The sequence below is a fragment of the Aquarana catesbeiana genome, linkage group LG01 (assembly GCF_042186555.1).
Source record: "Aquarana catesbeiana isolate 2022-GZ linkage group LG01, ASM4218655v1, whole genome shotgun sequence".
In the NCBI taxonomy this organism is placed as follows: domain Eukaryota; kingdom Metazoa; phylum Chordata; class Amphibia; order Anura; family Ranidae; genus Aquarana; species Aquarana catesbeiana.
Window position 1 is genome coordinate 128273162 of NC_133324.1, and position 24059 is coordinate 128297220.

Genomic DNA, 24059 nt, shown 5'->3' on the forward strand with positions numbered 1-24059 from the left:
TATATGGAACGAACTTTGAAAGGGGGGAGGGAAATTATATATAAGCTATTTATGTATTATTGTTTTTTTCTCCTAATTGTCACTTATGTGTTTCCATAGTTATATACTGGGGCTGCCGATCTTTACGATTAGTATTTCGTTATGCCTGTGTATAAGGTTTTAAAGCTTCACAGCTAAATAGTCTGCTGGTACAGCCGGAGCAAGATAGATACACTGGCTGCAATTGCTTCACTCTGAGCCCCTGATGACGTCAGCATTGACAAAAAAACGGTGAGAGGGGACTAGCAATCCTGGAGTGAGCAGAGTACAGGTGTGGGTTGGAGGAGATCGGGCAATTGTCAGTGCTTTACAGGAATTTCTATCAGGGATTTGACATACTACCTATAGTATGCGAGTGCATTACATTTTATCCTCGCTTATAATAAATCCAATACACAGAGCACTATACAGTTCCTTGTGTTTCTTGTGCTGGGTTACCTAATTCCTGGTTGACTGGATTCATCTATGAACACACAGCTTAGGCCTGGATTTAAAGGGATAAGCCCGGTAGACCTTTGTAGTGAAGGTCAAACCCCAAGGTAAGATTACGCCCAAAAGTGAATGGTGAGGGGTCTCCTTGTGATATGCACATTATTGCAATTGTGCAAGAGTTTTTGCCATTGTATTTAGGACAGTTTTTTTTTCTCTCTTTTTTTTTTTTACACAGTTTGTTATTTTGATATATCTAAATATTCACAATATAGGCACCTATACACAATGTGTACACCTTATTCATAAATTCACACCATCAATTTATGTGAACACAATTTTTAGCACATACACACACTCACCAGCCACTTTATTATTAGGTACACCTTGCTAGTACCTGGTTGGACCCATTTTGCCTTCAGAACGGTCTTAAATTATTCATGGCATAGATTCAACAAGGTGTTCCTCAGAGATTTTGGCCCAAATTGACATGATAGCATCACACCGTTGCTGTAGATTTGTCGGCTGCACATCCATGATGCAAATCTCCTGTTCCACCACATCCCAAAGGTGCTCTATTGGGTTGAGATCTGGTGACTGTGGAGGCCATTGGAATACAGTGAACTCATTGTCATGTTCAAGAAACCAGTGGTGAGATGATTTGGGCTTTGTGACATGATGCATTATCCTGCTGGAAGTCACCATCAGAAGATGGGTACACTGTAGTCATAAGGGGATGGACATGGCCAGAAACAATAGGTAGGCCGTGGCGTTTAAAACGATGCTCAGTTGGTACTAAGGGGCCCAAAGTCTGCCAAGAAAATATCCCCCACACCATTACACCACTACCCTGAAGCATTGATGCAAAGCAGGATAGATCCATGTTGTTTATGCCAAATTCTACTATCTGAATGAAGTGAAGAAATGTTATCAGCACGCCAAGGATTCCGCGAAAGGGTCCAAAAGCTTTATTTTCGTGGTCACATAGTAAACACATGGCAAAGGAAATGGAAAGGGAAAAAAAGATTACCTCTGAAATCGAGGCTAATCACACCAGGCAACGTTTTTCCAATCTTTTATCCTCCAATTTTGGTGAGCCTGTGCGAATTGTAGCCTCAGTTTCCTGTTCTTAGCGAACAGGAGTGGCACTCGGTGTGGTCTGCTGCTACTGTATCCCATCTGCTTCAAGGTTCCATGTGTTGTGCGTTCAGAGATGGTATTCTCTGCATACCTTGGTTGTAACGAGTGGTTATTCAAGTTACTGTTGCCTTTCTATCACCTCAAACCTCTGCCTATTCTCCTCTGACACCAACAAGACATTTTCACCCACACAACTGCCACTCACTGGATATTTTCTCTTTTTTTGGACCATTCACTATAAACCTATACGCACAACTATAAAAGTTGTGCGTGAAAATCCCAGTAGATCAGTAGTTTTTGAAATACTCAGACCAGCCCGTCTGGTACCAACAACCATGTCATGTTCAAAGTGACTTAAATCCCCTTTCTTCCCCATTCTGATGCTCGGTTTGAACTTCAGCAAGTCGTCTTCACATCTAAATGCATTGAGATGCTGCCATGTGATTGGCTGATTAGCAATTTGTTTTACCAAGCAATTGTACAAATGTACCAAATAAAGTGGCCGGTAAGTGTATATGTGCATGAAGGTAAATTTTGCATGGAAAAAACAAAACAAAACAAAAAAAACTGTAGATACTTACAAAGTCGGGTGTAGAAATGTTTTTGGAGTAAGCTGAGTATGTGTCTTGCTTCCGTTTTCTGATTCATCTGCCGAAAACAAAAGTTTCATGTCCAATGGGGAAAAGTGGTGTTGCGTATAACATTTTTGGCAGGTACATATGAATATTTTGTGCTTTCTTTTCACATTTACCTGCCTATTATTTTCTTAATAACTAAAGTTGTTATTTGCAACCACAACTTAATAAAATTCTTACTCCAGCATTTCAATACTGCTGGCTCCTGATCTCAGTGCTGCTTCCCTGAACTTCCAGCATGCAAAGTTGGCTCCAGAGGACACTGCAATAGTAAGGCACCACCCTGAATCAGGAAACCTGGAGCAGCGGTCACCAGTCTTCAACTGGAGCTCTGGCAAGAATTAAAAATAAAGAGTCTTTATAACCAGTAAGTGATTAAATCTGCTACTGAGAGTGCTTAAAAAACAGAATTTAATCTGACTAAATAACACAACATGTGGAATGCATTTTTTTTTTTTTTTTTATATTCATCCATTATATTTTGCAACGTTAAGCATAGCCATGGCCCACTTTTTTTTTTTTTTTTTAAATCACAATCCTAAAATGCAGGCCGCAGCGTAAACCTTGTGGATCCCTGCGGAGTTCCTTCTGCTTAACACAAAAGTCAGAGCTCTGTGATTGGAGGAGAGCTGATCATATGACTGAAAGGTCATATGATCAGGTACCCTGGATTCTACGACTCCATGACCAAAACTACTGGGTCAGTATGATATCCAACTAGCATTTTTAGAAGAAGGGATCAGTAATGGCAGGCCATATTTCAGCAAATATTTCTTCTAAAGGAACCCTGTATCCAATATCAAACTGAAAACGTGGTTACCTGATGAAAAGAGCATAACCACTGCAAACAGCAGGAGAAGTAAGTATTTATCTTTTTATTTTCAGGCAACAGCTTTATTTATTTTTTCAATTTGATATTGGTGTCTGGGTCACTTTAGGGTTCTCCAGGCATCCAACTAGAATGCCATAGAAAAGGCTTCCTTCTTAGAATGAGGATGCCAGCTCTCTCATTTCTCTGTAGGGAATAAAAATGACAAAATGTCAATTTACACTAGATAACTGCTTGTTTTCCTATACATGTATGATTCTTTAGTAACCAACTACCTGCCATTCGATTTTTAATTTTCTAATCGTGTGAGGTGTTCTAATTCTTTTGGGTTAGTCTACCTAAAGTGGTATTTCAGGTATATGCAGTGCTTAGTACAATTAGTCATCCCTTGGCTAGAATAACTTGCATGCCCCGAGGACTCTGATGGTTAGATCAACACGCCCTGGAGTTTTTGTTGGATCCACACCCATCTTTGGATTCTCCCACTAAACCTCTTTCATATAAAATAAACTTTCATAGGCAAAGCAGGTATGTCCACCTGCTGGCTGCATACTTATAAGAGATGTATGGGTTTTTTTTTTTTTTTTTAGAATCATACTTACCTAAGTGGATGCAGCATCAGTCCCCTGGCGCCTCTAACACTGAGAACCGAGCGATCGAACACCACCGATTGCTCGGTTCTCACAGGTCCCTGAGCAGAGAACTGGTGACTATCATTGTGTGTAAATATAAAGGCATGTCAACTACATGTTAGTGGTCCGCAGGATTCAAAACTGTTAGGTGGTCCCTGAAGTCCAAAAGGTTGGCGACCACTGCTCTAGACCAGTGTTTCTCAACCTTTTTTCAGTCAAGGCACCCTTTAAAAATGATGGACAATCTCGAGGCACCCCATTCTAAAATGTAAAAGCTATTCTAATAGTTGTACATAATGCAGCAACGTCCACACATGTAGAACGCCCAACGTAAGAAGGGATTCATTCCTCCAAAGCAAATACACGTTTGCAAATTGGTACTGACTAGTATATTTCAATGTTTCTCTTTTCTCCATCACTCAGCTAAAGTGACCCCAAACGCTGATGGAGAGGGGCAGAAGAGGGGGATACAAGGATGGTGTGCAGGCGACTGACATCCGCTATATCAACTGATGATGCCATTGGTTGTTACGGCACTGGTGGCTACAAGGTTATAATGATGCACAATAAAACCTGTGGCTTTGTGTAACTAGAAGGCAGCCTTCATCCACACGCTGGCTTGTATACAATTTTTAGGCATTTTGCCAAGGCACCCCTGAAGAAACCTCAAGGCACCTGAGGGTGCCTGGGCACCCTGGTTGAAAAAGGCTGCCCTAGACCACTCTGCAACTGGCATGTTAGTAGAGAAATCCACACAGATATATAGTGCCAGCTGCAGAATGGCGTGCAGAGGGCAGAAGCATTCCACTCACTTAGCACACCTCAGGCTGATCTAGCCATTTTGAGATTCTGATCCTCTATCACCATTTTAAACATACAATTTATCCAGATATTACAGGAAACAACTTAGCAGCCTAGCATTGTGCAATAAGGAGAAAGAAAACAAACTTGCTTTCTTTTCAGTTCTACATTTCAGTTGTAAACTTTGTACAGAAAATAGTCTATATTGCAAAACTACCAAGTGAAACAAAAATACAACACTTCCCCCAACAGTGGTTTTTCTCACACATATACATAGAGAATATATAGGTGTTGAAATCCATTTACAGAGGTGCAGTATGCATGATGGGCTCCCAGGTTTGCCTGCTTTTTGAACTTGGGGTAAAAACAGAGCCCACAAGTTTACCTCATAAACTTCACTTCAGGAAGTCTTTGCAGTTAGAAGTAAGGTTTACAAAAAATAAACTAAAGCTTATAAATCAAGTTTAAAGCATGCAGAAAAAAAAAAAAAAAAGAACTCTTAAAAAACAGACTATTAAAAAGGGGCAATAATTACCATAATTTCTTTTCTTTAAAAAAGGAGAAGTCCAGCCTGAGCTCGTTTGGCTGGGCTTCTCCTATGGGTCACAGGAGTGCAATTCGTTTTGCACTCCTATGACCCGTTTTAAGCAGAGAGTGGTCTGAAGTCCGCTCTCTGTTGACGTCACATAAATCAGTCCAGGCACCGCGTCATCACGACAATCATGCCTATCTTAGCCTTTTAGCGAGCTGCTGAGAGGAGAGCTGCTGATTGACAGGCAGCAGCTCTCCGCTCGGGCTGCTGAGAGAACCGAGCCATCGGCGGTGTTAGATGGCTTGGTTCTCAGTGCAGAGATGCTGGGGGACAGATGCAGCATCGCGACCAATGCTGCAGCCATCTAGGCAAGTATGATGGGTTAAAAAAAAAATAATAAAACCCATACTTATCTTTTAAAGTAAGTGGATGTAAAAGACATTCATTCCCCCTGGCCTTGATGTGGGAGCTAGAATCTTCAGCAAACGTACAACTTGCAGGTGCAATGACTAACTGCTGGTGACTATGAGTAAGCGCTATTCGCAGCAGAATATTAAGAATTATGTTGCTCTGTTAAGCCTTGAATAAATATCTTTACATGCAGCATCTGGATTGTGCAATCTATAAATCTCTATATTGTGGGTGCTACCTGGCTATAGCAGGATGCACTATAGGTACCTGCACTTCTCTGACTCTAACCAACCTGCATCTAAAAAGAGGAGAGGGTAAAAAGGAGGACCATTCTAAGGTCCACTTTATTATTAAAAAAAAAAAAAAAAATTACACTGAGGAACAGTGTCCCTTTAACTCAGCTAAAAGAAAACTGTAACTGGTAATTCCACATTCTATACAATGAAAGCTGAGCACAAGTACTTACTGGCTCCTCTTTGATAACCAAGCACAAATCTGCATCGCTGCTCCTTGTGCCAAACCCATTGAGCGAAGAGCCAACCAAGTATAGCCTGCTCTCTAGAAAGAGTAAAGGATAATGGTGAAACAAAAGAACAGGCAACAAATAGTTCAAACCAGCTGTCCAAGTACCTACGGGGAAAGATTTGCTGAATTTCTCTCTGGAGTTCTGCTCGACAGACATCTTTCTTTTTCAAGTCAGTAACTTGCTGCTGACAGGCTTGAAACAAGTCCAAAATCTGCTGGCTCAGCTGCAGCGGAGTAACAGAAGTCAAAAACATATTTCAGGTCACAGAACAAGATACATTTTAAATGTTGCATTTTACAATGGGATGTGGATTAACACCACTAAATAATTACAAGCAAGTAAAGCTGTAAATCGCTAAAGTTTGCACATTTGTAAATGAAAGAGGCACTGCCTTCTCCACACTGTGAACTCAGGAGGGTGTTACATAGGGTACCACCGATAACCAGCTCATTACAGGAAGCCCATTAAAGAGAACCTGTTAGGACAGAAATACAGGAGGCAACACTGCTAACTACCGTATATACTCGAGTATAAGCCGACCCGAATATAAGCCGAGGCACCTATTTTTACCACAAAAAACTGGGAAAACTTATTGACTCGAGTATAAGCCTAGGGTGAGAAATGCACAGCTACTGTAAGTGGAAAAGAGGGTCAACAATGCCCATTTGCAGCCTCACTGTACCCATTTGCAGCCATAGGTCCCCCAAATTTCAAACTCTGTAGTTAAGGGTTTCTAGATGCCCCCAAGCTGCAGCCAAAATTTGGGGTTTCTAGACCCAAAGGGTCCCGAAATGACATTGCGGCAGATGGACACAGTTGACCGACTTTGGGCCCCGTATCTCGGTGCTAGGAATTTTGGTGTGCAAACCCAGTGGAACTAGCACTACAAAAAAAAAAAAAAACAACAAAAAAAAAAAAAAAAAAAGTGCTGAAAAACTCGGCTTATACGGTAGTCCTCTTGAAGGAAGGGGCATATATATACACACACATATACATATATATATATATATACATATATATATATATATATATATATATATATATATATATATATATATACACATACACATATACACATATACATATATACATACACACACATATATATATACACACACACACACACACACATACCAGGTGAGATACTCGAAAAAATAGAATATCATGCAAAAGTTCATTTATTTCACTAATGCAACTTAAAAAGATGAAACTATACGAGATAGACTCATTACATGCAAAGCAAGATAGTTCAAGCCGTGATTTGTCATAATTGTGACGATTAGGGCTTACAGCTCATGAAAACCCCAAATCCACAATCTCAGAAAATTTGATTACATGCAATCAATAAAACAAGGATTAAACATAGAACAATATCGGACCTCTGAAAAGTATAAGCATGCATATGTACTCAGTACTTGGTTTGGGCCCCTTTTGCAGCAATTACTGCCTCAATGCGGCGTGGCATGAAAGCCATCAGCCTGTGGCACTGCTGAGGTGTTATGGAAGACCAGGATGCTTCAATTAGCGGCCTTCAGCTCCTCTGCATTGTTCGGTCTCATGTCTCTCATCTTTCTCTTGGCAATGCACCATAGATTCTCTATGTTGGTCAGGTGAGGCAAATTTGCTGGCCAATCAAGCACAGTAATCCCATGGTCACTGAACCAGGTTTTGGTGCTTTTGGCAGTGTGGGCAGGTGCCAAGTCTTGCTGGAAAATGAAGTCAGCATCCCCATAGAGCTTGTCTGTTCCAAAATCTCCTGGTAGATGGCTGCGTTGATCCTGGACTTAATGAAGCACAGTGGACCAACACCAGCAGATGACATGGCTCCCCAAATCAAACACAGACTATGGAAACTTCACACTGGACTTCAAGCATCTTACAGTGTGTGCCTCTCCATTCTTCCTCCATACAGTGGGTCCTTGGTTTCCAAATGAGATGCAAAATTTGCTCTCTTTAGAAAAGGACTTTGGACCACTGAGCAACAGACCAGGTCTGTTTTTCTTTAGCCCAGGTAAGACGCTGACGTCGTTTGTTGTTCAGGAGTGGCTTGACAAGAGGAATACGACATTTGAAGCCCATGTCCAGGATCCGTCTGTGTGTGGTGGCTCTTGATGCACTGACTCCAGCCTCAGTCCACTCCTTGTGAAAGTCCCCAACACTTTTGAATGGCCTTTTCCTGACAATCCTCTCCAGGCTGTGGTCATACCCTTCCACATAAGTTTCTATTAATGTGGTTTGATACAGCACTTTGGGAACATTCAACTTCTTTTGCAATTACATTTTGAGGCTTTCCCTCCTTATGGAGGGTGTCAATGATGGTTTTCTGCACAACTGTCAGGTCAGCAGTCTTTCCCATGATTGGGATCCTATTGAACCAGACTGAGAGACCGTTAAAGGTTCGGGAACCCTTTGCAGGTGTTATGGCTTAATTAGCTGATTAGAGCGGGACATTTTGAGCCTAGAATACTGCATCTTTTCACAATATTCTAATTTTCTGGGATAGTGGATTTGATGTTTTCATGAGCTGTAAGCCATAATCTTTAAAATTATGACAAATCACGGCTTGAACTATCTTGCTTTGAATTTAATGAGTCTATCTCATATTATTTCACCTTTTAAGTTGCATTAGTGAAATACATGAACTTTTGCACGATATTCAAATTTTTCGAGTATCACCTGTGAATATATATATTAGAGGTCGACCGATATATCGGCCGGCCGATATATCGGCCGATATTTAGTGTTTTTTACTTAATCGGCATCGGCCGATTGTGCTGATAAAAAAGCCGATATAGCTTCAGCGCGACTTGCAAAAGACTTCTGTAATAGAAGTCAGTGTAAGTTGCCTGTGTGAAGCGACTTCTCCCCCTCTCTGGGCAGCCTGCCAAATCTGATGAAAAGAACCTGAAGGATACAATGTTTACACTTCTGAATGAACTAAATTCTGTGTGTAGAAGTTCTCAGTTTAACCATTTAAAGACTAAATCTTTTCTGACATTTGTTGCTTACAAGTAAAAATCCTGTATTTTCTGCTAGAAAATCACTTGGAACCCCCAAACATTATATATATTTTTTTTAGCAGAGACCCTAGGGAATAAAATAGCGGTTGTTGCAATATTTTATGTCACACGGTATTTGCGCAGCAGTCTTTCAAATGTAATTTAAAAAAAAAAAATACACTAATAAATTTTAAAAAAAAACTAAGCAGTAAAGTTAGCCCATTTTGTTTCATCCAGAAGTTTTGATTACCTGTTTTTGTGTATTTAATATTTAAGAGAGGTTTTTTTTATATTTTTTTAATCTAAATTCTACATACAAGTGAACTGATTGGAGGTTTGTTTTGTTAAATAAATGTTTAAATGTAAAAAAATTTCCGTATCACTGAAGGTTGCTTTCACACTGGAGCGGGCATGCATTGACGGTAAAAGACTGCTAGTTTTAGCGGCTCTTTACCGTCATTTTAGCGGCGCTATTCGGCTGCTAGCAGGTCGCTTATAACCCTGCTAGCGGCCGAGGAAGGGGTTAAATGCACCCCTGAAGCGCTGCTGCCGAAACGCTTTGCAGGCGATTCGACAGCGGTGCGCATTCATTTCAATGGGCAGGAGTGGTGGTATACACCGCTCCAAAGATGCTGCTTGCAGAACTTTTTTTAATATCCTGCCAGCACATCGCCTCAGTGTGAAAGCACTCGGGCTTTCACACTGAGACTGCAGGGGAGCCGTTTGACAGGCACTTTACAGGTGCTATTTTTAGCCCAAAAGCGCCTGAAAAACGCCCCATTGTGAAAGGGGTCTAACTGTTAGATTTTATGAGATGAAGGTAAAAAAAAAAAAAAAAAATCGGCCTAATATATCGGCCCAAAAAAAATCGGCATCACATATCGGCCATCGGCCACCGCGATTTGTAAATATCGGCATCGGCCAGAGAAAAACCCATATCGGTCGACCTCTAATATATATATATATATATATATATATATATATATATATATATATATATATATATATATATATATATATATATATACACACACATACACACACACACACACACACACACACACACACACACAGAGTAAGTTTGTCTAGCCAGTCCCAAAATTTACTCCCCTTACACACAGCACGGCCAGATAGATGACGTCACCTTCTATCATACAGTTAAAGAATATGGTAGTGCCAACTCCCTGCCTCTACTAAAGGGACAATGAGAACAGCAGCAGACTGATGGAATCATTTCTCTGCTGCTCCCATCAGCATGGTCCTTGTCAGAACAGTTGCATGCAGCCCAGCCTGAATGGTGCTGTACAAAGGATTGTGAACAGCAGATTATTCTAAATTCAACTACTTACATTTGTTGCTTTTAATAAAAAACATGTTGCACTTTTAAGCTGCAAATAAAAAGCCTGAAGAAAAAAGCATTAAGAGCCTATTTCATAACATGTGCGTTGGGCTGCATTGCTTAAAGCAGAGCTCCACCCAAATAGGGAAGCTCTGCTTGTCTGCCTCCTCCCCCCTCCTCCAGTGCCACACTTGGGACCTTGGGGGGGGGTACCTAGTTTCAACTGCTGGACGTTTGGCTTTTGCCGCAGCCGACCATTGAGAAAGTGCAGCGCGATTCATGCATGTGCAGTAGGAAACCAGCTATGAAGCCGCAATGCTTCACTGCCGGTTTCCCTTACCCAAGATGGCAGCGCTAGCATCAGAGAGCCGATTCAAGAATCTGCTTGGGTGAAGACACCGTGGGATCCCTGAACACGTAAGTGCCCCAATAGTAAAAGTCAGCAGTTACAGTATTTGTAGCGGTTGACTTTTATTTTTTTTGGGTGGGGGGGGGGGGGGGGGCTGGAGTTCTGAGTTCCACTTTAATGTAGCTTAAATGCAATAAGAAGAAAAAAAATCCATTGTTTTCAATAGGCTCAATTCAAACCAACATGTTTCATTTGGGTTCGTTATGTAAAAATGGAAAATGCTTTATTTAAATACAAACGTACTCTGGTGCAGTACAATGCATCAGTGCATGTTAAGGAAAGAAAAATAATGCATTTTGTTGTCTGCTGTGAACAAAAAAAAAAAAAACAAAACTCTAAATAAATGCAAAACGCCAAGGCAAGGTGTTAAAAAAAAACAAAAAACAAATTTGATGCAGACTCAAGCGCATTAAGCTCACCAACACATGCTAAATGCAAGTGAGGTGGTGTAAATCCAGTCTTACAATTTATTAATGAATATAGAGCTGTACTACTTTGTGTCTTTTAATAGCAGTCTGAAACCTTAATACACTACTTAAGCATGCAGCAATGAGCTGCATTATTAGAACATACTTAATCTCAAAAGCAAGTAGGCAAGATAGGATTAAAGCCTTGGAACTCGCATCTTCAAAATGACGTCAGCAACAGCACCTTTAATATTTCTATTGTGAGAGGGTTCCTTTTAAAGCGGAACTTAAAGTACAACTAAAGGCAAAACATTTTGGATTGGAGTGGAGAGGGATTAGAATGACAGTCAGTGCCCTGTTAAAGGAGACCCACCCTATTTATAATTGAAAGTGAAAGTAAAAGAAAATGCCAAATTTTGGGCTGCCCCCAGAAAAGTAATTGAGTGGAAATCTTCCAATGGGGACACTAGTTCTGATGACCTGGGGAAACTAGTTCTGATGACCTGTTTCCACCCCCTTTGAAACTTTTGAACTGACAAAGAACTGTTAGAGGCTAATTCTGGACACTTCAAAAGACTATTCTGCAAAAACTAAAAGGGCCAAGGAAAGAAATGCAATGCAGGTATGAGGGTAGCATGTACTACCTATTTTTGCATTCCCATACTTCTCCTTTAAAATAGTTAAAGTGGCTGTTAACCAACGTCTATAAAAAGCTCCCAAGGCCTCTGTAATAGAAAAATAAGTGCCCCTGTGCTATATAAAAAATATGCCGATCTGTACCTATATCACAGCAGCTCCCAGCAATCAGGGGACTCCTCGGCTCTCTCCTCTGCCCGGCTGACAGCTCCAACGGCCAGGGCCGAGCACTGCCGCTGACGTCAGCCGGAGAGGAGAGAGAGCTGAGGAGTTATGTGATCGCTGGGAGCTGCTTATATTATAGGTCCAGATAAGCATATTTTTTTCTATATAACACAGGCACAGGTGCACTTAGTATATTAGAGGGGATGGGAGCATTTTATATTAATTATGAGAGCAGCAGGAGCTGATGGGGCAGGCGCTGACAGGAGCAGATAGGCAGGGGGAGCAGGGGGGCGAGGAGTACAGAGAAGGACAGAGCAAGGCTGCGGATAATGGAGGCACGTAAACTGACCACTGTGTCAGGGCTCAGCAGCCATGATACACCGTGGTCAGCTTCCGGGGGGGGGGGGGGGGGGGGAATTGCCATAGCCAGGCAGGATCAGCCAGGTCTTTTAGGTATTACATGGGTCCAAAATTACAAAGCACAAGCACTGTGCTGTATAACATGCTTTAAGGGAATAGGATCTGTTTTTTTTGGGGGAGTTAAACGCTTTAATGTTTATTGTTTAGTTTTACTTTAAGCGACTCCTATACCATTACCATACTAGGACCACTTTTCAAATGTAACTGCTTTGCCAAATTACAAGCCCAGCGGACCTTCAGAGCTGCACAAGAGCTTACAAAGAGAATCTGTCACTTTTTCCTGAACAAAAAAAGTAAAATTCTTACACATTGTTTATTGTATTAGGAAATAGTAGTAGTAGTCGTCATGAATACCTTGTCTTTAGCAACAGGCAAAGTGGTATCTATAAGGTCAAACAACCATGCATCTCCAGGTGTTGAAACCTGCCCATTTAACTCATGTGGTGGAGGTGCCAGCCTAAGCGGCAGTCCAACAGATCCAGGGAAATGGTGGCGGAGGTCATCTCTTAAAGGCACTGCTTGGTGGACAATAGAGGAAGGCTGTTGAGGGGATTGAAACCTTTGCCTTTTAACATCATACTGCCCATTGCCCTCATCGCTTCTCCTCCTGTAGATGAAATAAAAAAAAGAAAAGAAAAAAAAAAAAAAAAAAAAAAAAAAAAAAACACAACATAGTGTTGTCATCTCTCACACTGCAAAAACCACCACCAGCAATGAATGTACAAAGAAGTGATATATATGAAAGGACTCCAGTGGTTTGGTGAAAGTGAAAGACGCTTAGCACAGAACACAGTTTTCATCAACACAAGCAGATAGAATGACAGGATAAACATTTGGATATATCTTGTCAGAGAAATATGGGGGATGCCACTGCTGACCACTTCCTAAAAATGCTGGTTGCCTGGCTGTTACGCTGACCTTTTGGCGTCAATACTTTCTCCATTAATCAGCCGTACTAGTATGGAAATAGGAAAACCCAACTGTTTTTGTTTTTTTTTTCCCTTCGTCAAAATACTTGACGCAAGCTAGCCAATCAAAGTATTTAAACAGGATGATCGGCATAAAAGCCAGATAGTAAGCTTTTTTTATAAGGAGTGTTCATCAATGGCATGCTTCTCTTATGACAGGTTGACACGTTATACTTTAACCCAAAAAAATAAACACACTATACTCAGCAGTGCATAAATTAATTTCTCGTTACGTGAGGAAAATGGAACCTGAAGAGCTTACCGTAAAAGTAATTCAAAATGTAGAATCTGTCTAAGTAAAAAGGATAATCTGGGCAAAAAAGAACCCAAATTGGCACGTTTTTACATCTTAAAATTGCAAACAAAAGCACACGGTTTATAAAGATGGAACATTTAAAACAGTACTATTTTAAAAAATGCACCTTTTACTTTTAAATAGCAGTGACTGAGCACCAGCCAAGGCACAATGGGGTTCATTTCCTAAAATGGGAGAGTGCAAAATCTGGTGCAGCTTTGCATGGTAGCCAATCAGCTTCTAACCTCAGCTTGTTCAATTAAGCTTTGACAGATAAACCAGATTTTGCATTCTCCAGTTTTAGTAAATTAACTCCACTGTCTGAAGGTCTGCTTTAAAGGAGCATCCTGGGAAAATAATGTTATTTGTCTGATACAGACAGGACAAAGCGTTTCTCCATCTTTTGCTCTCCCAGTGATCATTCCAGGTATCATTCTGCCAGGCACAAGGTAAGAGGCAGCACCAAGGCCAATCTGAAACTGCATGATGAATTTTACTCTTGCAGGTCACAGAAGGAGAGAGTCAGCAGAGGGACTGAGCTCTACATTTTTACTATGGCACTGGCCTTCTGGGGAGAAGCAGACAAATGTATTGTCAGGGGGAGGGAACATGGTGAAAGTTAAAAGAAGAACTTCAGCCAAAAGGGCAAGATCTGCTTGTTTATCTCCTTTTCGCCTCTTTAGCACTTCGGTTATTTTTTTTGGGGGGGGGTATGTGTTTTGCGATCCCATACAAAATTATGAGAATGCTCAACTCACTTCAAGCAGCTCAAACTGATGTCATTGGCACAATCCCTTACAGCAGGGGTGTCAACCTCTTATTTCATCGTGGGCCACATCAGCATTATGATTGCCCTCAAAGGGCCGGTTGTATCTGTAAGAATAGTTGTCCATAGCACCGCTTCTGCCCCCCCATTCCAATAGATGTCAAGAATCCCCCAACCCCCCTTACATCACAGTGCCCTCCTCCATCCTTACTATTTGCTGCTGCATCAAAGAAGCTGGGGGGGTGGACTGTGAAGCAGAAAGTGCAGGGTCTGGAGGTGGACCAGAGGACGACTCTCCTCACTGCTGCCAATTAGTGACAAGGGGAGTACCGCAGCTCCAGAAGAGGTGCAAGGGCCACATAAAATGGCCTGGTGGGCCAGATTTGGCCTGCGGGCCTTGTTTGACACACATGCCTTACAGTATTAACAGCATTTAATTTTTTTATTTTAAAGCTGAAGTTTAGGGGACGGAAAAAAGAAAAAAAAAAAAAAAAAAAAAAAAAGGAAGAAAAAAAGTTGAGCGGCCCTGATCACAAACCATTCAGGGCTGCTTGTCCACTTCTGCATGCCTGTCAAATTAGTAGGAGCGGCTGTATCTGTACAGCTACTACATCCCCATAAAGTTACATAGATCTGCCTGCACTCAGTTCCCATAGACTCCTACATAAACAAAATCAGCCCATTCATGATGTACGGCCCACAACACCCATGTGAACGAGGCCTAAAAGTTAATAACAATTAGTTTGCTTGCTTTACAGAGCCAGGATGTGATTTTTCTTTTCTTTGTTAATTTTGCAGCCTAATTTCTGTGTTAAAGTGGATGTAAACCCGATTCATGAAATTTGAGCTGGGTACATATATCTGCAGTGTTTTCTTATCTCTCTCCAAAGCACTATGTCCTGTAGCTGTCTCTTGCTCTGTAGCTCTGTTATCAGCCTGATAAGTTCTCACACGTTCTCTGAGACGGGAGAAAGAAGTTTGTATCAGGGGAGGTTGCTATAAATGGATCAGCAGTCAGCTTGCTGTCTAATGGTATGAATACACGATAAGAAAGTCGGGCGAAAATTTCCATTATGCGAACGATCAGCCGATTTTCTACTTGTTGATGCCCAGCAAGTAATACTTAATATCGATATTGTGAACGAAAAAGACCAATTGAAAAAATGAAATATTTGTGTCGTATCGTAACGATATTCTATTCGTTGGTGTGAAGGTCAACCGTAAAACTCCTCGAACATTATCATGCATGAGCGGAACTAGTAGACGACCCCACTTGTACGTGAGACGTCAACACTACGTATTAAATATATTGCTCTTTTAAAGATTTTTTTTGACTGGTTAATGTTGGTGACGATTTCGACCAACGAACGCCGTTTCGTTGGTCGGCGGTTGAGCGATCAGTTGATTTTCTAACCGTGTATTCCTGCTATAAGAGCAGACGTCTGCACATTCCTTTCTTACTTTGCCTATGAGGAGAGGGGGTGTGTGCCTTTCTTCCAATGGGCTGTATGCCAATAATCCACTCCCAGTGCTAACCAGGAAGAGAAAAACTAACATAAAGAGCACTTTCTAAGGGATATATACAGCAGATATACATGTAAAACTTATGTAGGGAGATTTGTTTCATCGCTGTGTATCATCTGAGGATGTTCACTTCACTGGGTATATGTGAGGGTTTACATCCACTTTAATTTATGCATGTATACAGATGCATCTCATAAAATTAGATTAAAAATGTATTTATTTCAGTAACTCAATTCAAAAAGTGAAACTCACATATTTTATATAGATGCGTTACACACAGAGCGATAGAGTTCAAGCATTTCCTTTTAAATGTGATGCTTATGGCTTTCAGAAAATTAGAATATTACATAGGACCAATAACAAAAAAAAAAAAAAATTGATTAATACAGAAATGTTGGCTTACTAAAAAGTATGTCCAAGTACAGTATAGTATGCATTCAATACTTGGTCAGGGCTCCTTTTGCATGAATTACCAGGAAATTCTAGAGCACTTCATGCTTCCCTCTGCTGACCAGCTTTAGAGATGCTGATTTCATTTTCCAGCAGGACTTGGCACCTGCCCACCCTGCCAAAAGTACCAATACCTGGTTTAATGATCATGTCGTCACTGTGCTTGATTGGCGAGCACACTCCCCTTACCTAAACCCCATAAAGAATCTGTGGGGTATTGTCAAGAAGATGATGAGACACCAGACCCAACAATGCAGACGAGCTGGTGGCCGATATCAAAGAAACCTGGGCTTCCATAACACCTCAGCAGTGCCCCAGGCTGATCGCCTCCATGCCACGCAGCATTGATGCAGTAATTCATGCAAAAGGAGCCCTGACCAAGTATTGAGTGCATACTATACTGGACAGGGACTTTTTAGTAACCCAACAATTCTGTATTAAAAATCCTTTTTTTTTTTTTTTTTAATTATTTTATTTATTTTTTTTAGTTGGTCTTACGTAATCTAATTTTCTGAGATACTGAATTTTGGGTTATTACTAGCTGTAAGCCATAACCAAACTTAAATGCTTGAACTATATCACTCTGTGTGTAACACATCTCTATAAAATATGAGTTTCACTTTAATTGAATTACAAAAAAAAAAAATAACTTTGATGATATTCTAATTTTATGAGATGGTCTACACTAAGGTATTATAAAAATACCTTAGTGTAGACAACCAGCCTCTCAATCTTTTTAACAAAAGGAGGAACCATTGAGGTAATTTTCAGGTGCCGGGGGACTCCCTGCTAAAAATTAGAACTAGAACTCATGATACATTAGTGGGAAGAATGCTCCCTATGCTTGTGGTCATTGGGAAGACTTGCACCCTTACAAAAATCGCTATAAAGATCAATGGTGTTAGTGGGAAATCATTTGAGATGCAGCAATTGCTCAAGGAACCCCTAGCAACCTCTGGGGGAACCCTGATTGAGAAACCCTGGTGTAGACTGCATTGATATCATTAATGTGACACCAAAATCAACACTTTTTTTTTTACTAGCTGAGAGAAATCCATAACACATAATCAATTTCTGTACAAGGAAAGAGGTTTGGTTTTAAAGCAATTCTAAATCAACAAGCAGGCATAACAGCCCCATGGAGACATGGCTCTGTTGCACATGCATACTCCAAGGACACAAGTCATTCAGTGGTTACAGATGAGACCCTTTCCATGTAACTAGGCGTTTACCAAGAAGGTAGAAAATATACTTAATATGTACCTTAAGGGGTAAACCACAAGATACATAATTTTCCTCAGGGCATTCCTTGACTTCAAGAAGTTTATATAAGCTTCTTTCCCATTGTTTTAATGTCTGATTTGGAAACTATCAATACTGCCTAAATAGCAATGTAAAGTGGACAGGGATGAATGCCATTTTTCTTTTTTTTTTTTAGAACAGTCTTTATCCAAAAATGTCCGACCTTTTGACCTTTTCCAGGGCCACACTGTAAGAAGAGGAATGGTCTTGGGCCTCACATAAAATACATTAAAAATAAAGCTTAGTACCAACAATTTGAAAATCAGCCAGTTCAGCAGGAACCGGATGACATTCTGCGCAGCTGCCTGTCCGACAGAAGCCGGTCTCGCGATCGGTATCCGACCAGCAGCCGAAAAGCGCTGGCAGCCAGCACATACATACACAGAGCTCTCTCCTGTCACTCCCTCCACAGATAGATGGGTCATTGGCCGAGACCTGGTGATTGGCATGTGCTGGAGCCAGTGACAGCACAGCTGGGTGGACGGGCGCGAGTAAACCCCCAACCCGGAAACGCAAAATCACGTACATATACATGTGATTCCATGCTGCCGGCTGGCACTGTAAAAATAAAACTGTAAGTTGCCGGTCGGCAACTAGCTAGAATCTTGATTTCACTACAGATGTGCACTGATAAAAGCTATATATATATATATATATATATATATATATATATATATATATATATATATATATATATATATATATATATATATATATAAATTTTTCTTTTCACTGCATGTATCACACATTCTGCAAAAAAAAATAATAATTTTGTACACTTTGAGGGTTCAAAATATCCTAAAGTTTAGCATACGGAGTTGCAGACTATAGCAAAGGGCTATGGTATGCAAAGCATTTATTTTAACAACTTTTTAAAATATGACCCACAATACAGAAGGAAAAGAATACCAAACACCACAGCATGATAAAGGAGGAATGCAAACCTCAAAACAACGTATGAAAGCACCAATTAGTATTCACACAAACACTGGATCCAGCTAGCCATCCAGTGCTAGTATAGAGGTCTCATTCTAACCAGAACAAGTGCGTATTTTCAAACACTGAAGCATGTTGTGTTAGGTAGACTAAGCATTTTAAGTTGGAAGTAAAGTTGTTTTTGAATCAAATTGGTCTCTTCTGCCATAAAGGCATCTTTCTGCCTCTCAGCTGTCATGTTCACTGAGCCGCACATGCGCAGCTCAGCAAACATTTACTGTGCCGCGGCGAAGTGACTCCCGTGCGCATGTGTGGGAGTGGCGACATTGCGGCCTGGCCTATCAAGTGCCAAGGGCACGGGACCCAGAAGGAAGAGCAGGCGAAGATGGAAGCACCAAGGGCCCACTGGATCGGTCCCTGCGCTGGGCTGGATGACAGCATATGACAGGTAACTATTCCATAATGCAGCAATATGCTGTGCATACTAGTACATTATGGCATAACTCATCTGGGGGGGGGGGGCCTAAAAAAAAAAAAAAAAATTTACAGCGGGCTTTACTTCCGCTTTAAGCGGGCGGTCAGCATGTCTCGAAGCAGGAAAAAAAAAAAAATCAGCCCTTAATTGCTTTTCATATTACTCACATATGTGCACTGAGCTACATTACAGTGCACTGTATATGTGCATTTGGGTGCAATTTAGAATAATTTGCAAAGCACCACAATGCAACGAATATAGTGCATTACCAACTACTGAAGGAACATATGTGATAAACTGTAGTTTGAACAAGAAAAAAAGGTTTCAAAAATAGGCCATGGATGCTGTAAGCAATGCATCAAAGTAACAGGGACTGGATGTACTTCTGCACAAGTTTTTTCTCTAAGGTGCACTACATGGCTAAAAAGCACTCTGAGTTTTGCTAAATTATAAAGCTTTGTGATAATGGTGCGCTAATATCAACCTAATAGTAATTGCACAAAGCCCTCTGACATATGCACATAAAATGCACATAAACAGTTGTAACAAAAATAAAAATAACAGCAATGAATATCACAATATAAATGAATCCTCCACATGTAAAAAAATAAATGATTCAATAATCATCACCACCTATGAAGTGCCCATTCACCTTCCAAGCTAGGCACAAATTGTCACTGGAATTTCCATATACATGTAACGATCTGATTGACTCCAGAATGTGGTATTTCAAAGTGGAAATTACTTGACAAGAGAACTTATTTCTGCACTCATCTTTGGTAAAGAAAACTTTTGCTTCTCCATAGATGTTGACTCTCAAAAAAAAGGAATAAACAACATTGCGCAATATTGTTTAAACAACTGTGCTCAGTGTAACTGAAAATAAATACACTCACATGTGCACAAATGTATCAAGCGTATTATAACAGTCAGGCTCGTTAGCTTACTCCTCCTCACTACACCTCCCCTGTAATTGAACACTGGAGAGACGTCACTGGCTGCTCCCGACACGTTGCGTCATAGGTCACTTTTTCAAGGGAAAGGGATCGTTACATGTATATGGAAATTCCAGTGAAAATTTGTGCCTAGCTTGGAAGGTGAAGGTGGTGGTGGTTATTGAATCATTTATTTTTTCACATATGGAGGATTCGTTTATATTGTGATATTCATCACTGTTATTTTCATTTTTGTCACAACTGTTTATGTGCATGTCAGAGGGCTTTGTGCAATTACTATTAGCGCACCATTATCACACAGTATATCACTTTATTAGTGTCCGATCACTTTTTGAAAGGTTGCAGCCAATGTCATTTAGTAATCTTTTGTAATTTTTATTAGTTTTTTTAATCATATCAGCGCTTTAGTATTTATATTAAAATTATAAAGCTTGTTAGCTTTATAAAGTAGCCACAGCTTGAAGAGAAAAGCCTGCTCACTGTGAAAGCAGTGGTCCCTCTGAAGAGGTCCAATGTGCCCCCTACTAAATCCGGCTATAGATGGTTTGAAACTCTGCTGGTTCAGCAGAGACTGGCCAAGATTTGATCCATCTATGGGCAGGCTGATTGTACCCAAGTCGATTCAACAACCAACTTGAGTCCAACCAGAATGTCGGATTTCTAACATGCTATTATTGCCAGCAGCTATAGCCACTAGCAATAATCACTGTGATTTCTGGCAGAGATGGCTCCCCCCCCCCCCCACCAGGAGAACACAATAGCTCCGCAGGAGGGATTCCCCCATAACAGTGACTGTGCTGATAGGCAGGCCATAGACCAGCACCCCAGATGTTTTGGAACTACATTGCCCATGATGCTTATGCACTCTGCAGTGTAGTTGAGCATCATAGGAAATGTAGTTCCAAAACATCTAGGGTGCCAAGGTTCGCCATCACTGCCATAGACCATACAATTTTCCTAAAGTAAGACCTATAGCTTTGAAATGAACTCTATGGTAATTGGAGGGCACGAACTGACTCAGCAGGGGACCTCTGCAAAGGGATCATTGCTTCCACAAAGAGCAAGGGTCCTTCACTGAAAAAGGACAGGCTTTGAGTTTCAAATTTATTTTTAAAGACTGAACAGATATTATATACTTGTACATTTCCGTCACCAATACGTATTCACATTTATCTTTGCAGTTGTAAATTAATGCACAAGTTTTCCCAAAATACAACACAAAGATTCAAGAGATTTTAACAAAGACACGTCAAAAGACATTACACAAAGACTCACTTCCTGTTTTGGAATGAAGAAGAGGAACTTGGGCTGACTAAAGGGCTGGGACTTCCATATGACCACGATGGTGAGGACACGGGAGGCATAGGCAGAGCATTTCCACTCATCAGCATTCTAGAAAGACTAAAATATTAGCATGTTAATACATATTTAGGAAACAAAACGTGCCAAATAAAAAAACAGAAACCATGTTGAAAAATAGAGAAATCTTCTAAAAACCAATATCTAGCCTACTCAATCCACTGCTTGTGAATGTGGAGTTGCTTAGCTCTTTAAATATAATTTATTAAACAATGAATAAATACAAACACAAAAATGTAATATATTACAGCTTACTAATCATTAATGTGGTGGCTGCATTTGTTTTCTTTAATTTCCTCGTTTTATTTTCACCTGGTGATGCAGCCAGTAAGTCTGCTTTTATTCAACAGACAAATTAGCCCTGTAAAAAGTGGCAGTTTGAGGGTTAAAAACAAACCATTTAACACGGACATGGGGGCTTACAAATGGTTAGATTTTATTTCTGTAAGACGTTTAACCACTTCAGCTCCAGAAGATTTACCCCCCTTCATGACCAGGCCATTTTTTGCGATACAATGCGTTACTTTAACTGACAATTGAGCAGTCGTGCAATTTTGTACCAAAAAACAAATGCCCTTGTTTTCCCACAAATAGAGCTTTCTTTTGGTGGTATTTGATCACCTCTGCCGTTTTTATGGTTTGTGCTTAGAGCTGCACGATTCTGGGAAAAATTTGAATTACAATTTTTTTGCTTAGAATAAAGATAACGACTATCTCGCCATTCTCACGGCGTAACATCATCTTTCATATTATACAAAAAAATTGGGCTTACTTTACAGTTTAGTTGTTTTTAATTCAATAAAGTACTTTCTTCCCCCCAAAAAATTGCATTTGAAAGACCGCTGCGCAAATACAGCATGACAAAAAAATATTGTATCTACCACCATTTTATTCTTTAGGGTCTCTGCTAATATATATACACATACACACACACACACATATATATATACATACACACACTTTTGGGGTTCCAAGTAATTTTCTAGCAAAAAATAACAATTTTAACTTGAAACCAATAAAGCCCCTTTCACACGATCGGACCGTTCATGTTAGCCTATGGAGCGTCGGATGTCAGTTGAGACATGTCTGCTGACATCCGACCCCGTCCGATCCGCTGAAAGCAGACAGATGGCTCTATGTCCAGGTCCGTCGTTGGCGGATCAGGTGAGATCTGATGAAAATGGACACGCTGTCCGTTTTCATCCGATCTCTCCATAGGCGGCAGCGGCGCCTGACAAGCCCCTCCCCGCTCAGTGAGCAGAGAGGGACCTGTCATCCGCCGGCTCAGCGGAGATAAACGGACTGATCTCCCACTGAGCCGGCGGACCGAGGCGGGCTCCATAGAAACGGAGTCCGCCTCGTGTGAAAGGGGCCTAAGTGTCAGAAAAAGGTTTAGTCTTTAACCTCCCTGGCGGTATGATTATTTCGGATTTTAGGTGCTGAAAGCGGTACAATTATTTTGCATGGAAATTTGGCATTTTATATTGTAGGTCTGTAAATCTTAACAATAACACACTTAAATCTGTCCAAACCAGAGTCTAGTAGATATCCCGGGTATGATAAAGTTTGAAACACAACAACATAAATTATAATATAATAAATAAAAATAAATAATTAAAAAAATTTTTTAAAAATAGTAATAAAATAAATTTCCCCACAATTCACTATCGCTCAATTCTGCAAGTGTTCTAATTTACTATCGCTGTTTTCTAGCTGGTCTAAAGCCACTTTTGACGTAAAGGGACACTTTTTGGTTGCTATGGACAATCTCCAGTTTCCAGGCAGAAAGAACAGTGTATATCATGTAAAACTGCATGCAGGGCATGGGCCAGAGCACTGGGGACAAAAGGGATGTGAAATCATTTCATACAGTACTGTAATCTGTAAGATTACAGTACTGTATGGGTTATGATTTTGACAGTTTTTTGAATTTGCCGCCAGGCTCCGCCCCCGTGCGTCGCGCCGCTCGCAGGGAACGGAGCCTGGCACGGAGAGGCTTCGGAGGAGGACGGAGCCCTCGGACACTGCGGGGGACATCGCAGGATCCCGGGGACAAGGTAAGTAACGCCGCCCCAGGATCCTGCAATGCGATCCCGAGTGTGGCTCGGGGTTACCGCTAATGGTACTGAATTTTAACCCCGAGCCACACTCGGGAAAACCGCCAGGGAGGTTAAAGCGGTTGTATACCCGCTGTTTTTTTTTTTTCTACACCTGCAAGGGAAAAGGCATAATGAGCTAGTATGCACCACATACTAGCTCATTATGAGATACTTACCTTAGAACGAGACGCCGGCATCTCACACGGTCCACGCCGAGGGAGCTGACATTTCCCCTCGGCGTGTCTTCCGGGTATCGCGGATCCGGCGCTGTGAGTGGCCGGAGCCGCGATGTCGTCACTCCCGCGCATGCGCGTGGGAGACTTCTGCCCGGCAAGCTCCGGAGTTTGCCGGGCTGTCTGCCGAGAATCCCCTGTGCGCATGCGCCGCTGCAGTCAGCGGCTCATTGCGAGGGGAATATCTCCTAAACCGTACAGGTTTAGGAGATATTTTTTTTACCTACAGGTAAGCCTTATTATAGGCTTACCTGTAGGAAAAAAAAAAAAAAAAAAAAAAAAAAAAAAGGTATACAACCACTTTAAGTGGTATACTTCCCTCATTTACAGACCAAAGTTCATTCCTT

At 40.9% G+C, this 24059-nt stretch overlaps 1 protein-coding gene across 1 annotated transcript in view; it reads right to left on the reverse strand.

Moving 5' to 3' along the window:
* Positions 1 to 24059, reverse strand: part of TENT2 (terminal nucleotidyltransferase 2) — a 72203-nt gene that overhangs the window by 32460 nt on the left and 15684 nt on the right. Inside the window, exons 2-6 of the mRNA XM_073623737.1 lie at positions 21297 to 21422; positions 12704 to 12956; positions 6083 to 6197; positions 5915 to 6006; positions 2190 to 2256 (exon numbers count right to left, since the gene is read on the reverse strand). Coding sequence (XP_073479838.1) covers positions 2190 to 2256; positions 5915 to 6006; positions 6083 to 6197; positions 12704 to 12956; positions 21297 to 21422 — 653 coding nt within the window. The remainder of the gene's footprint in view (positions 1 to 2189; positions 2257 to 5914; positions 6007 to 6082; positions 6198 to 12703; positions 12957 to 21296; positions 21423 to 24059) is intronic.